Here is a 13,725-nt window from a genome sequence, read left to right as displayed (position 1 = left end):
TATATGCTGTATTTAATCACACAGTCAGTGTTTGTGGAAAACGGATTTTAAGAGCAGCCTCACTAATACCTCCCGTAAATGAATCAGTCGCCCACAGTGAGATGGTTGTTGGCTACCTGATAAATGATTATTACCTTCAATTTGCAATATAACCCACCTCATAATAATCAATTATGTTTTATAATCACAAACACTGAGCAAATGAGAGCAGGGTAGATAACATAATTACAGCACCGACAATAAAGAAACATAAAAAGCGGTTCTTCAGATTTACAAGTATTTTACAAAAACGTACAGCTACTGCAGACACATGACTACTGTATATGATGGTACGGGTATATGTCAGTGCTAAAAATAAGAAAGACCTCTCTCTTGGCATTAAGCTGTAGTCTGGCAGATGAGCCTACAGAGTAACTGTGCTTTTGAATGGACTTATTAAATAACAATAGCACATGTTTTGTTTTGACTGCCCTTTGAAGCTACAAAATGAAGAGCATATCCAAAAGACTTCACAGCAGTTACAAGAGTTCTTTCTGTTTTACGACTACGCAAGAACAAATCAAAATATCTTTTGTAATTTGAAAATATACCCTTGTCAGACCAGTATGGGTCTGCAACATTTCACCAACTAATGAAACTGTTGTTGACCTTTCCTGAATAAGCCATCAAAACAGAAGCTCTATACTAAAAGAATCTGAGAGCAGATATTAGTCATTGTTATTGATATTTCTCAAAGAGATGTAGGAGCACAGAGCCAAAAAAGAAAAAAAAAAAGAAAAAGAAAAACTGCCCACCTAAATGCCGAAGAAAGGGAGCACTTCTCTTAAAATATCACAGCGTCTCACAGGGGCTGCCTGCTGTGTGTTTGCTTTATTACAACAAAGAGAACATAGCTCATGTTATGGCCAAACCCAGCCAACCATTAGGGCAAAATGTAGCCTGCTTGTGTAAACTCTGTCAAGAATGTGACAATGCACTGCAAGTCTCCACTACATTGCATTCTACTGTAATTCTTACTTTTGACGGCAAAATAAATTTGGAAAGCCTTCGGAGGACTGAGATATTTCAAACTTAATTATTTCATTTCAAAGTTTGTACATTTCATTCTGACTTATAACAATGCCGTCACTGCTTTCAAACATGTAAATATAGTATACTGTATTAACACACTGAATATACTGTATTTTGCATGTCAATTTCTCAGGCAACTTTTGTTTACTAGCCCTTTAACCTATACACAAACACCTCCCCACTAAAACATGTTTTATCCACTTCCATTTTCAAAAAAAAAAAAAAAAAGACTATACACCATTTTGAGGCTTTACAAATAGTATTACATTTTATTAATATATTTTCATAAAACAAGTTTAAGACTGTATCAAAAACTCAGTAAAAACATTAGATTTTTAACCATTTTTCTCATGGTGATATCAGATATGAAATGTACATAATTCACATATTGTTGTGGTTTCTTTGTTCCCCATCATATTGAGATAATGCTTTTTTGTGATGGGTAAGTAAACGTTCTTTATACCCTCACAAACTATAAAGTCGTATTTTTTTTTATGATTGTGATCATAAATCTAGACATACAATTAAAAAATAAAATCATTTCCCACTCTGGCCCTCCCTTTCCCCAACTAGGTTTACTGATAAAACACTAACATTATGGAGTTGTTTAATTTCACAGGCACACAATTATGTACATCCCCTTGCCCCCATGCCTCATCTGACCTGACAACAGGCAGTGCACTTAACATAACAGTGCAACACCTAGAGGCAGAGCAGTGATAATGCAGTACTCTAAGCCCACCCACCCCTCACACCAATAAAACCAACTGAATATAAGACAGTGGATCCACCTCATTGGCTCAGTTGCCAATTCTCACCCTGCTGTGAACCACAGCATTCCGATGGCCCCTTCGTTATCGCTGCAGCAACCCCACAAGGTCTGCCTTGTGACCACAGACATCACCTTGGCAACAGCAAAACCAGTCATCTCACAGGCAGGTTCAGTGGCACACATTAACAAAATAATAATTTAAAAAAAACATCATCATCACCACTTGTTTTGTAACTTAATTAGGCTACATCTACAACAGGCGTGATCAGTGTAATGTGATCAAGTACCAGAGGAATCTCTGTCGTGATGAGATCAAGGATACAAAATAATTGTTTTCCCCTCTTTATTGGACTACCGCTTAATGCTTTCAATTCTGCGCAAGACACATAGTGCAAGGTTTAACAAGAGTTTGCATAAGTGCAAGGTTTGCATGTTATTGTCGAGAGGGAGCAAAGCATAGACGAGAACAGAGAAAGGTCAATGTCGAAGAAACAAACTGATTTTTATGTAAATAAAATGTTTCATGCTTTCTGTTTAGTGTTTGTATTTCATTCCCCTCTAGAAATAACAGGTGCAAAATCTTAGTAAACCTAGCCGAAGGACAGATAAGAGTGATATAGAACTCATAAAGATTAACATTGTGAGGGAGCGCCTCAAGTCTGTTGTCATGGTGACATCTGCTCAAAGGCCCTGTGGGCTTCAGTCTTTCCTGCTTCTTTATTATTTTCTATACAATAGAAATAGTACATCATTGAAGATAAAATTGACTCCTCTTGGCAAAAACAGACAAAAAAAAGAATATGCAAGAAGTCAAAAGCAGATCTGAAGGACAAAAACAAAAAAAAGTGCTGGAATTACAAACTGTTCTCCATCCATTTGCCCTGTGTCAGCAGTAGAATTGTACAATACAGTGTCTTATCCATGATGGTCAAATATATGGGTGTGGTTGCCTGCTCCTCTACAAAGTCAAAGCCATTTCATTGAACACATGTAAAATTACTCCTGTAGTAGTTTTCAACAAGCATCCCTACATTGCACCTGCTTTCCAAACTGAAAGCTCCAGTGTACGTTAGGGAGGCACATAGGGAGGTGGTGACCTGTATGCGGTCATGTTCTTGGGGCGAGAGCCTTTGCCCTCAATGGGAACAGTAAATGGTGGTGGAGGCTGGTAAGGTGGAGCATTAGGATCATCATCTTGATAAACTGAATACTCCTCCAGCAGATCCTGGTTAAGCAGGGTACTGTGGGGACCAGCCATGTTGGGATACTCTGGAGGAGGAAGTGGGGGCTTTTCCTCCTGAAGGATAAGAGGGATGCTGGAGGATGGGGGTGACTTGGAATCATCCAACTCATCTGCAAAAATTATGGGTACTCCCTTTTTGATGAAAGTGGCCTGCTCCTCTATTGTCATCTTCCCTTTGCGTTTCTTGCGGTAGCAGACCATAGCAATGATCCCAGCTATGAGCAGCAGTGCTGCTACCACTACAGCAGGAATGACAGTGTGCAGGTAAACATCATCGCTGCTCCTTCGACCTGTTCCAGGTGATGGTGTAGCTGTTGGAAGAACAGGCATAGGCACCTCTCCTGGTGGGATAAAAGTGTAGCTCTGGCATTTATTGGTACCACGAACGGAGATGTTGAAGGGTTTGAATTCAGGCTCCATGGCTTTGATGAAAGCCAGTTTTGGTGTACCTTGGGGATCAGAGATCCTGTTGCTGAGAATTGTGATCTGGTCCTTTGGACAAGGGTTCTGTTGGAGACTGTTATTGGTCCATTCCACAACAATGGAGCCCTTAGTGATGTTTCTAAGGGTCACTGAGCTGCTGTTCCGATCACCAAGGGCATAAGCCAATTTTTTAGTCAAAAGAATCTTCTTATGGACATCATTGCTTAAAGTTTTGGGGTCACCATGAAAACGAGCAGCAAACACAGCTGATGGCTTGTCATTAGAAGACCAACGGTTGACTCGAACCTCGAAAGCATCCATGATGCTCTTCCCACCCTTATCAGTAGCCAACATGAAGTACTCATGATTCCCCTCATGCTGTTCCTCTGGAAGGCCATACAGGAGCTGAATAGTGCTGTTGAACTGGATCCACGACGTTTCGCTCACTGGTTCTTTGGGGGTTCTCTTTAAAGTCAAACGCAGCTTGTCAGTCGTACCGTCCTCTCGGTCATAGAATGCATCAGATGCAATCTTAACCTCGAAGTATGTGCCAACCCATGCAGTCACCTGATCAATGGGGTTGCGGATCTCTGGGTTCTGATTTAAGTCTGGAGCCAAAGAAAGAGGAGTTGTGCGCCTGGGTGGTTTAGCAGTGGTGGACTTCGGTTCCCGGGGAGATGGAGTAGAGGTTTTGGGTTTCCTGGGTTTCTTTGTGGCAGAAGGTTTAGGTTTTTTGGTGGTGCTTGGAGGCGTCGGTAAAGCAGTGGCCTCAACAAACGTAGGCCGAGTCATTGTAGGCTGAATAGGGATGGTGCTTGTAGTTCCTAGAACTTTGGTGGGCTGAGGAGGTCCATAGACAGGTGTGTGGGCTATCGGATCTCTGACTTTCATCGTAGGTTTCACTGGAAGAGGCAAAGGGCCTCGGACTGGGGGAGCAGAGTTGTCTGTTGCTGGAGCAATAGAGGGTGAAGTTGGCGTGGGAATCACACGTGAATAGGGCTCTTGGTGGATGGTGGGAGGAAGCAGGGAGGGCACTGGAGTAGGAGTATTGTACAACTGCCGCCTGACACGTTTCACTCCATGGGGTTTTTTGTTGACAATGTGCCAGCCAACAACTGGGTATCCAAGTCTGGCTGACATGGTCCCATCTTTTGCTGAGGATTGAACACTGCTAATGTCAGGGATACTGCCCTGGTCAAGGGCACATCCAACTTTCCATGACAGCAGGGCCCCATTCTCCACGACCTTCTTAGCATTTCCTGGTCCAGCCATGAAAGCAGACATGTCAAATAAGCGATTGTTGACAACAGGAACCACCCTCATGTGCTCCACAGGCACATGCGAGAATTTTCCCATAATGGTCAGTAAATTCACTCTTTGTTCAGCAACCATCTTTGTCAGGTCAGCATCCAAGATGACAGTGAGGACGGTGACAGGTTCCTCAGAACCACAGGTGAAAGGCTGCAGGCCACTGACATCAGACTGGAGAGTGAGCAGGGCTGGCTCAGTATCTGCCCGCTCTTCTGGGTATACTTCAATAGAGAAGACTGTACTGGGGAACACTTGGCTGCTGGTCTTCTCAGTTATCTCCTTGCCTGACACCAGGATATGATACACACCTTTATCTTGCTCCAGAGCCAAACCTTTTAAAACGCAGCTTTCTTTGTCCCAGTATAGCCAGGAGGGTAAAGTCTCCTTTCCCATCTCAGTGAGCTACAGGAGGGAAAAGAGAAACCATTACTGTTTTATACTACAGGGATAATTATGAGATAAAAGTCAAGTATAAAAATCCAAAAGTCATTACCAGCTCTCATTAAGTGATCGATCCATATCGAAAGTAGTTACAAATGGCACAAATGGCTATGAAAAGCTACTGGGACCTCAGTGATTTAAATTAATTACCTAGTCAGAGAAGCAGCTTAAAATTTATTCTATATAACAGAAAAACACAAATGCCTTGATGTAGTAACAAGGAGACAATCGATCTACTTTGAAAAAAAATTGTGAATCATTTATTATACATATAAGCCTGTATTTAATCGTTTCATATGGAACAAGCTGCCAGTGAAACGGGACCAAGATAATGAATAAAAACTAATGCAAAACTGAACTGTCTTGAGTAAAAGCAGAAATGCTTCCACCACCACCACCACCACCACCACCACCACCCCGCCCCCCCCAACCCTTACTCCCTCTATTCCATTCAGTTTATCAAATCTTGCCAAACATGAACAGGAAGCAGAGTGTGCTTCTATTCATAATAACAACTGTGTGAGTCATCACTCATCATTTTGAGTTATTACTGTATGACAGGATATCATTCTGCATCACCAATTGAGCCAATAATAATCTCATCTCATTCATAAGTCTGACTGGTACAAATTGCAACACAGTCGGCTTCAATCAGCAGTGATACAGGGATCAAAACTGAGGTCATAAATATTATATATTATGTATTTCTACAGTGACAGAAAAATGTGGCTATTTAGGCTTGAGAACACTAAAACCTCTATTAAAGCTTTTGTATTTGGACAATGTCCTGCACATGCCTTCAGTGACACTCATTCTTCAAATTTCACAACAGTTAAATTCACCTACACCTTTATTATAGAGAAAGATCAAAATACACTATGATGCAATAGACATTTTAAACATTCAAAAAATGTGGTCCATTAAGCTCAGCTTTTAGATTTTTAGTCCACAAATCCAAATTAAGAAGGATTTTTTTCCTTCTAATAACAGTCTAATGAAAACTGCTAAGCTAGAACTCAAATAATATCTGAGGCGCGGGTGTGTCAACAAGAAAAGATACCTCCCTAGTAAAAAGAAAAATTGGTAAATGCTTACATGATAAATATAACAAAATCCACACCTTCTGAGTAATTTTCCATCAGCAAAATAGCAAAGACACTCATTTTACGACATGAGAAATGTAGATAAGACAGCACATAAAATCAGCACTAATTTATTTAAATATTGAATGGTTTTCATCATGTGAAAGCTTCCCTGTACTTACATGGACACTGCAGCCTGCATGGGTGGGTCCTGGTGGAACTTTCAACTGAAACACCTGGCCCACGATTGCTGAGGAGTCAGGGATGCCGGTGTGTACGCCCCCATTCTTTGCCGAGAAATCTGGGACAGCTGTAGGCGGCCCTTCACCAACTGAAGATGCTGCAGCCTGGAGCTCTGAGAGAACAGACGACTGCATGGAAGCCTCTAGTTCCACAGATATCATCTCCACCACTGTCCCTTGCTGTTCTGGCACAGTGCCTTGGGCCAGGGTCGCCAGAAGCCCCATTACCAGAGGGATAGTCCTGCACGAAAGAAGCCTGCTCATCGCAGCATCCCCACAGCTCATGTCTCTCCGTTTATAGTGCATAGCAAAAGGCCTTTGGGCTGCCCAACAGATGTCTATGAACAACTGAAGAGGCCACATGCACTGAAGTCAGTCTGATAATATGCTTGTGGGTCAGATTCTCTAGTGATTGGCTATGCTCACAAATGCAGCGATTTCTGTGTGTTGTCCTCTGTGATCCATGAAGAGATCTCTGGCAGTCTGTTAGACAGCCATGTCAGCCCGCTAAATGAGAAACCAAAAAGAGCAAACATGAGTGTGACACAGTGGCAAACACATATCAAAACTTCAGTGCAAACATTCAAGCAGTATTGCTGCAGATACCCAGTCATTTTCTGTGATTTCAACACACAGGCTATAAATTCTACCAACACAGTTAAAATATTACATGCTAAAACAGAGAACTGCATTATGCAAATTATGTCACAGTTTGAAAGTAGTTTATGTCGCTAGAGGGCACAATGTTGCGGCAACACACCATCCTGTGAACAACAAAAAAAAAAAAATCATTCCTACATCAACTATACAGTGCAACATTGTCAATGTTATCTACCATTCTGTTGGAATGTTCATTCTGAGTGAATATATCTATGCACTACATACTATAGTGCTACTAGTATAGTCTTTAACGTGTCATTTTCAAATTTCCATTATTTTTGCAAAACCGATGCTCTCTGATCCACAGAAAAAAAAAGTCTAAATGATTCCCTGTGTGACGTCCTTAGCATGCAACCTAAAACTAGAATGACTCATAAAATACATGGTGGAGCAGTATGATTAATGCACATTAAATAATTCAGTGTACATCAACTAATCAATCCACGTTTTCTAACATTCTCACAATGTAATTCATATGATTTCATATATAATAAAACGGTTCTAAAGCAGCACTAAACCTGTCAGTAATGACAAAAACTATAAATGATTTATAACTGATATAAATCATCTTTTTGATGCATTTACTGACTTCTAAATTTATAGCTCACAACAGGAAACCATTGATGGTCATACAGCGTACAAGGAGTAGTGGATGCCAAAAGGATTTCAGACAGTATTTGTCTTTCTACTACAACTGGGAGCTGCGGCATTATACGGCAAGGACAAAATCAATGTAAACTATAGTATGTTATATGCTCCTATTAAATTGAAATGTAATCAAATAATGGGGTTATTTGTGTAAATAGTATAAAATACATTTTCATGAAGGATTCTGAAGGCACTTTTACTTTCAAAGTAATATCCATGTTTTTTTTGGGCAAAAAGCCACACTGATAACCAACTGATCTTCGCTTCTCTGTCATGGCATTTTGAGTAATAGCAATTCTCAGGAGATAAATCAGAGTCAAAGGTTGTTTGTCTTGGTTGTAAGTTTTAATTAGGTGCCCTGGGGGTTGGTATTAGAGTCTCCATTGTGCTGACCTGGCCAACCCCAATCCTGTAGCTCTCAAACGGGCAGAGGAGGGTCAGCCATTTGCCTGGAATCCTAATGCCTGACTGGCACAAAACTGTGACGTCAACCGATGTACTCAAAAACACTGCCTGCTTTACATCCCAAAATACATAAAATTAAACCAGCTAAATTTTTGCATTATTCTACGCCATTAAAATCCGTCAATTACGCAGAAACAGTACCACCGAGAATGATTTATGCCATTTCAATTAAGTCTTATAATACTGGAACAACACAAATCATCCACAAAATACACATGTATTTACCTTACACAGGTGGAAAGAGAGGCTCAGTTTAATTCTGGAATACGCCATTACATTAATGAATGTAATCAAGGAAAGTCATTACTGAAATCAGCCTTGCATGAATCTGTATGATCTACCAGTAAACTGTATGCATCCAAATGCTATAGCTAATAAATCAAAGCTACAGATTAGTTTGGTTTGCACTCACTTACTCGCTTTCTCTCTTGCTCCTTCAACATCACTCAGACAATCAATTACATAGATTTTGTTGGAACCTGAATAACATTAAGAGAAATGACAATTCCAATCCAAGTACTAACGCTAACACCACTGCTCTTACATCTGACATTGAAATATCTGGTTTATCTTTGATCTAATGTGAAATTGCATCAGTATCTAAAAAACAAAGACACAGCAACATCTTTATTCACTTTTAGTTCTTACAGCATCAAGCGGTTTGTTTTTTTTACCCCCAGAGCCTATTAGAAAGGCTTCTCTGTAATTTGCGTATGCTAACACAGCTTATTAAACTGGACTGGGTTTCCACTGTTGAAAGATTTTCAATAGAAAACATTGTTGCAGTCTGAAGTGATAAAATTATCTATGAAGTAAAACTGTAGATCCTGCATATTATGTGCAGACCTCTGTGCAGTAGTTCAAATTGGTGTTAAAGTTTAAGAAGATTTGTCAGAACATCCCTTAACCTGCACCTTCTTCTGGGGTTTCCATAACCTCCATTTGTAATAATGAAGCATTTGTGCTCAGATCACGTTGCAAAAGACAAGAATAAGTTCAATATATTTTGGAATGTCACTCAAAACGTTGGTCTGGAAAGCTTAAATTTTATGAGATTGACACAACAGGGCTTGAATAAAACGTGCTTTGCCTTTGTATTTCAAGTTATGCCGACACATATTGAATGCTTAGTAACTTTATTATTATTTATAGCAAAAATAACCCAATCTTTAGAAAAGCCAATAAAAAAAACTATATTTTGCATTGCTGTGAATTGTGTAGTTTGAATCAGCTTTGACATATGACATTCAGTCTTCTGATAAGCTGTGAAGTTTTATCACAAACGTCTACTTCTGTCACTTTCAAGTACAGTCCCTCTTCTTCAATCCCTTAAACAATAACGGCACATTATCCAGATCATATAATTGTAAGACGTCAGCATCTCTATAGTAGTTCAGCTCAGCCAATGCCATCGAGACAGGCCAACCCACTGTTTTCCTTTTAAAAAAAATGATTCATCACTGCCTATAACCGTACATACTAAAAGGCAGTTACAGTTGGTTTCTGCAGTTTGGTGAAAAAATCTATTGTGTCAGAGGAACATGTACTGTTAGTGACTAACAAAACATGTGGGCAAATGTGTGCAAGACAAAACAAACTATACTGTGTAATCTTTGTATTCTATTCCAATGATTAATGTCCACTGCAGAAATATTATGTGCCATTTCTGGCCCAGTACTCGAATGTTAGGAGTACAAAACCTGCTAGGAGAACGATAAGATAATCAAATCCACACGGTTCCTGTACCTTCAGTCATCATGCATGTAGTTTGAAACACTGGAGACACATGTTAGAGAAAGAACATCTCAGACACAACATACACAAGAAAAAAAAAAGTCACTCTGAAACATTACACACAGTGGATATCCGTTTGTCTAATTTGACATTTGCCACCTACTCACAAATATACAGAGTGCACTGAGACACATCTCACCTAACCCATTAACAAGGTTGACACATGCACCTTATCTGGGATGTTTATCTACTGAGTCAGTGCTGTGGGATTTATACTCCATATCTCTCTCCCCCAGCCCTTGTCTGACTCCTGGACCAAAAAAGAAAACAAAGCACAAAGCAGTCTCTTTAAGACACATGTTCATGCAAGAATACTCAATGACTGCACCTTCAATAGCATACAATATGCAAGCCGAGCGCAAAGCTGCAAACTATGTTTCTTGATTCGTGTATCCGTTTGTGTTTAAATGTAAAACACAAAAATTAACATGAAAATAGGTTTTACCCATAAGCTTAATTTAATTCAGAACGAATACTACACCTCACCCCAGGCTGTTGCCACACTCAAGAAAAAAAAATAACATCTGAGCATCAAAGTAAGCTCTCCACAATGTGGCCTAGATTTTATCACGTTCTCATTTCACAGTGTGTGTAATTCAAAATTCAAGTCAAACAACGTCTCATTAAGAAATATGAAGTGTTTTAATATGTTGATTTGTAGTGTTCTAAAATGCTGCTTAAATGGAGAACAAAACAAAATCAAGATCAAACATGTGCATAATAGTCTGTGGTTAAGATGAGTAAACCTCTACAGTAATGAGGATGTGTCATTTGAGGAAATGCCTGACAATCAAAACCTGGCTTCAACAAAAGAGAGCAGATAAAGCCGCGCTGTCTGTTCTTGAGAGGATCGTCCTTAAAATCTTTGGTCAAAGCTTAAAATAAATTACTTTATATGTTCTATAGCACAAGCATACTAAGCGCATTTCTTGAAAAATAGAACCCGTCTTGGTGACTTTTCAAATTACGCATAGAACGGATAATTATGCAGCATAGTGATCATCATGATAATTTCTTTCTAAAAGCATTCTGACATAGCTCGAGGAAATAAGAATACAAGTCATTCATTTTACAACTGCATATATACTGAACTTTTATCAAAGTCTAGCTGTTTCTATGACAAGCCCTCTTTTCTCTTGATGTATGGTAAACAGTGCGGTGACACAAGCTTGAGTGTGGGTGATTTCTGCCCATTTCACACCGAGGCCTGTTCTACCGGGGGGATGAAACCGTTTTACAACCATGGTATCCACGCAGTCTGCAGTTCAACAGTAGTTAAAACTTGAAAAACATCAAAAATAATTAGGGCTCCGATGCACAGTGGCACTCAGGGCCAATTGAATTGACATACCACATCCAGCAGCCTCTAGATAGTGCATGAGCTGAATAACAAACATATCCACAAGACAAGCTTGCTTTGCAGTTGGATGTTTCCCTTGTGTTGCCTTCCACTCTGTTCAACAAAGTAATGAAATATGCAGAGTGAAAACACTAAATCGGCCTTGGCTGAGTGAAAGTCTAACCTGGCATGGTGACCTGAGAGCAACTCGTTTAACGCTACAGGAAAACTACTGTATGCTGTCAAAACACTGTGCATGCAGTCAACACATCATTTTGTGTTTTTCATGAATTCAGGACTGTCGAAAAAGCGATGCAAGAGTACAGTTTCAAGTGTAAAACAATCACAGCGCTGATTAATTATATTTCAATCTGAAAATTAGCCAGTTTCACTGTGATTGGTGGATTTTCCTCATTCGTGTGAACTGATTTAGTTACAACTGCTTCTGACTGCAAGGGTACAAGACAAATGTTTTAACGCGTTACATGATAAATCAAGGTTGATGCAAAGCTGCCGTGATTCTATAACGTTAAAATGTGTTGGAATATTCAATATGTGTAGAGCGTTAATAGTAAATCAGGCTAAACTGTCCCTTCTCAAAGTAAGATCAGCAGCCATACATATCCTGTGGTTGATGACAACAACTGTGATTTTTGACGTACGCTTAAATAAACCCCAAATCCGCCGTCTTGATCAAATGTTTCAGTATTAGCAGGATTTTGAGATCCAGTAGCCAGTTACCGTCTAACAGCTAGCTTTAGCCAACTAACTAAACGTTAGCTGCCGGGCCCGTTTCAGCTGGACTCAGTAGACGAGGCCTTTGTAAATGACAACGCCGCCTACGACGTTCAACCTTGATAAATCATTTAACAGCCCACACTAGGTAAACGCCACCTTAACGGGAATATTACTACCTAAAACTGCGCAAAAACAGTGAACGCAGTAACTGTCTGGGCTGAGTACTATCCCGCATCCATCTATCGCTAACGCAGAGGTGCACCTGTTTTATTCTAGGCTGAAACGAGCAGCGAGCTGCTGCCGCTGCTGGGGCATCCAGCACACAAATGCCCAGCTCCCACAAAAATAACACAGCTAACCATATTCCAGTCAGCCTGCACTAATGATGCCGTTACCGACAAGAAACTTGCTTCACTGCAGCCGCCTTCTTAACGTGAATCAGCTCACTTTCTTAACACCAAAGTCGAATGAGGAGCAGTGATAGCCGTTGAGGGGGGGCTAACTAACAAGCTAGCGCCAAGACTGTGAGCTGGTGACAAATACAGCTCATTTACCTGTCCTGTCAGCGAACGGGGAGTCTGTGCTTACTCTATAAACGAGTCCAGCCAGCAAACATGACGGGGGTGGCATTTTTAATGGCGCTTTTGCCGAAGGAGCGACACAACCCAAAATTCAAACTGACCTTGTTAGCGAGCTAACGTTAGCTAACTCGCGCCGTAATGTCTCTTCTTGCAGCCGGAGAGCGCCGCGAAGACTTCCCAAATGCCATTAAACATGCGCTTCTCCCTCAGCGGCGCGGCGTGTGGCGAGCAGGACACCTGAGAACACGGACAAGGGGACAGATGTGTCTCCGGTTCGGGTAGGCTACGGATAGTTCACAGCTGCGGTGTTATAATTCTGTTGGTGGCTACCCCTCCCTGGCTGCCTCGCTCTGTCCTCCTCACACAGGTCCACAGGTTGAGGCCGATCGTGTGTACCAGTGTGACTCCGCCTCCCTTTTATTTTGAGACATGCAGGTGAATACAGAAACGAAAATTAGGTTTTTAGACGCATCATACTGATAGTTGCTTTGAGTTATACAGCAGCATGCTTAATGATGATGAGCACGCATCACAGCACATTTAATATTCCAACCTTGAGTGAGGCAGTTATTTAGTCTTGAACTGACTGATAGGAAGGCAAGCAGGATAACATGACCTGAAAGTCAAAGGCTGGAGGACCTTTTGTTTGCAAAACTACTCCTAGGAGTAGTTTTCTAGCACTGTAAACGCTTCATCACATTTCAGAGAACGATCAGAGACGTTAATTATAGTATGTAGAGACTGTAGGCTTATATTTCATGCATCCAAATCATTTTACTAATTAATCACAATTTAAAAAATGTAACACAATAGTAATAAAAAATTAAAAAACGGCAGTGCTGATTCTTTTTCTTCTGTTCTTCCATGTCTGTCTTAGTTTTATGATCAGCACAATGTTGCTTCAGATTTCATGCA

General features: G+C 40.5%; 1 protein-coding gene across 1 annotated transcript; it reads right to left on the bottom strand.

The window, feature by feature from the left end:
- Nucleotides 1-1,311: 1,311 nt before the first annotated feature.
- Nucleotides 1,312-13,217, bottom strand: LOC110956259 (dystroglycan 1-like). Its single transcript, XM_022201610.2, has 3 exons — nucleotides 12,912-13,217; nucleotides 6,526-7,092; nucleotides 1,312-5,222 (listed from the first exon to the last, which is right to left on the bottom strand). Exons 2-3 carry the CDS (start codon nucleotides 6,946-6,948, stop codon nucleotides 2,913-2,915), a joined length of 2,733 nt encoding a protein of 910 aa, XP_022057302.1. The 5' UTR covers nucleotides 6,949-7,092; nucleotides 12,912-13,217; the 3' UTR covers nucleotides 1,312-2,912.
- Between the last annotated feature and the right edge of the window lie 508 nt (nucleotides 13,218-13,725).

The sequence above is a fragment of the Acanthochromis polyacanthus genome, chromosome 6 (assembly GCF_021347895.1).
Source record: "Acanthochromis polyacanthus isolate Apoly-LR-REF ecotype Palm Island chromosome 6, KAUST_Apoly_ChrSc, whole genome shotgun sequence".
Classification (NCBI taxonomy): domain Eukaryota; kingdom Metazoa; phylum Chordata; class Actinopteri; family Pomacentridae; genus Acanthochromis; species Acanthochromis polyacanthus.
Note: the sequence above shows the minus strand (reverse complement) of the source record. Positions and strands in the feature narration are given on the sequence as shown.

Bases quoted from the DNA above. Each gene is read 5' to 3' on its own strand.
- LOC110956259 (XM_022201610.2), bottom strand. From the start codon at position 6,948: ATGTGGCCTCTTCAGTTGTTCATAGACATCTGTTGGGCAGCCCAAAGG. The intron at 5,223-6,525 runs GTAAGTACAGGG...TCCCTCCTGTAG, and splicing joins ATGCAGGCTGCAGTGTCCAT to CTCACTGAGATGGGAAAGGA.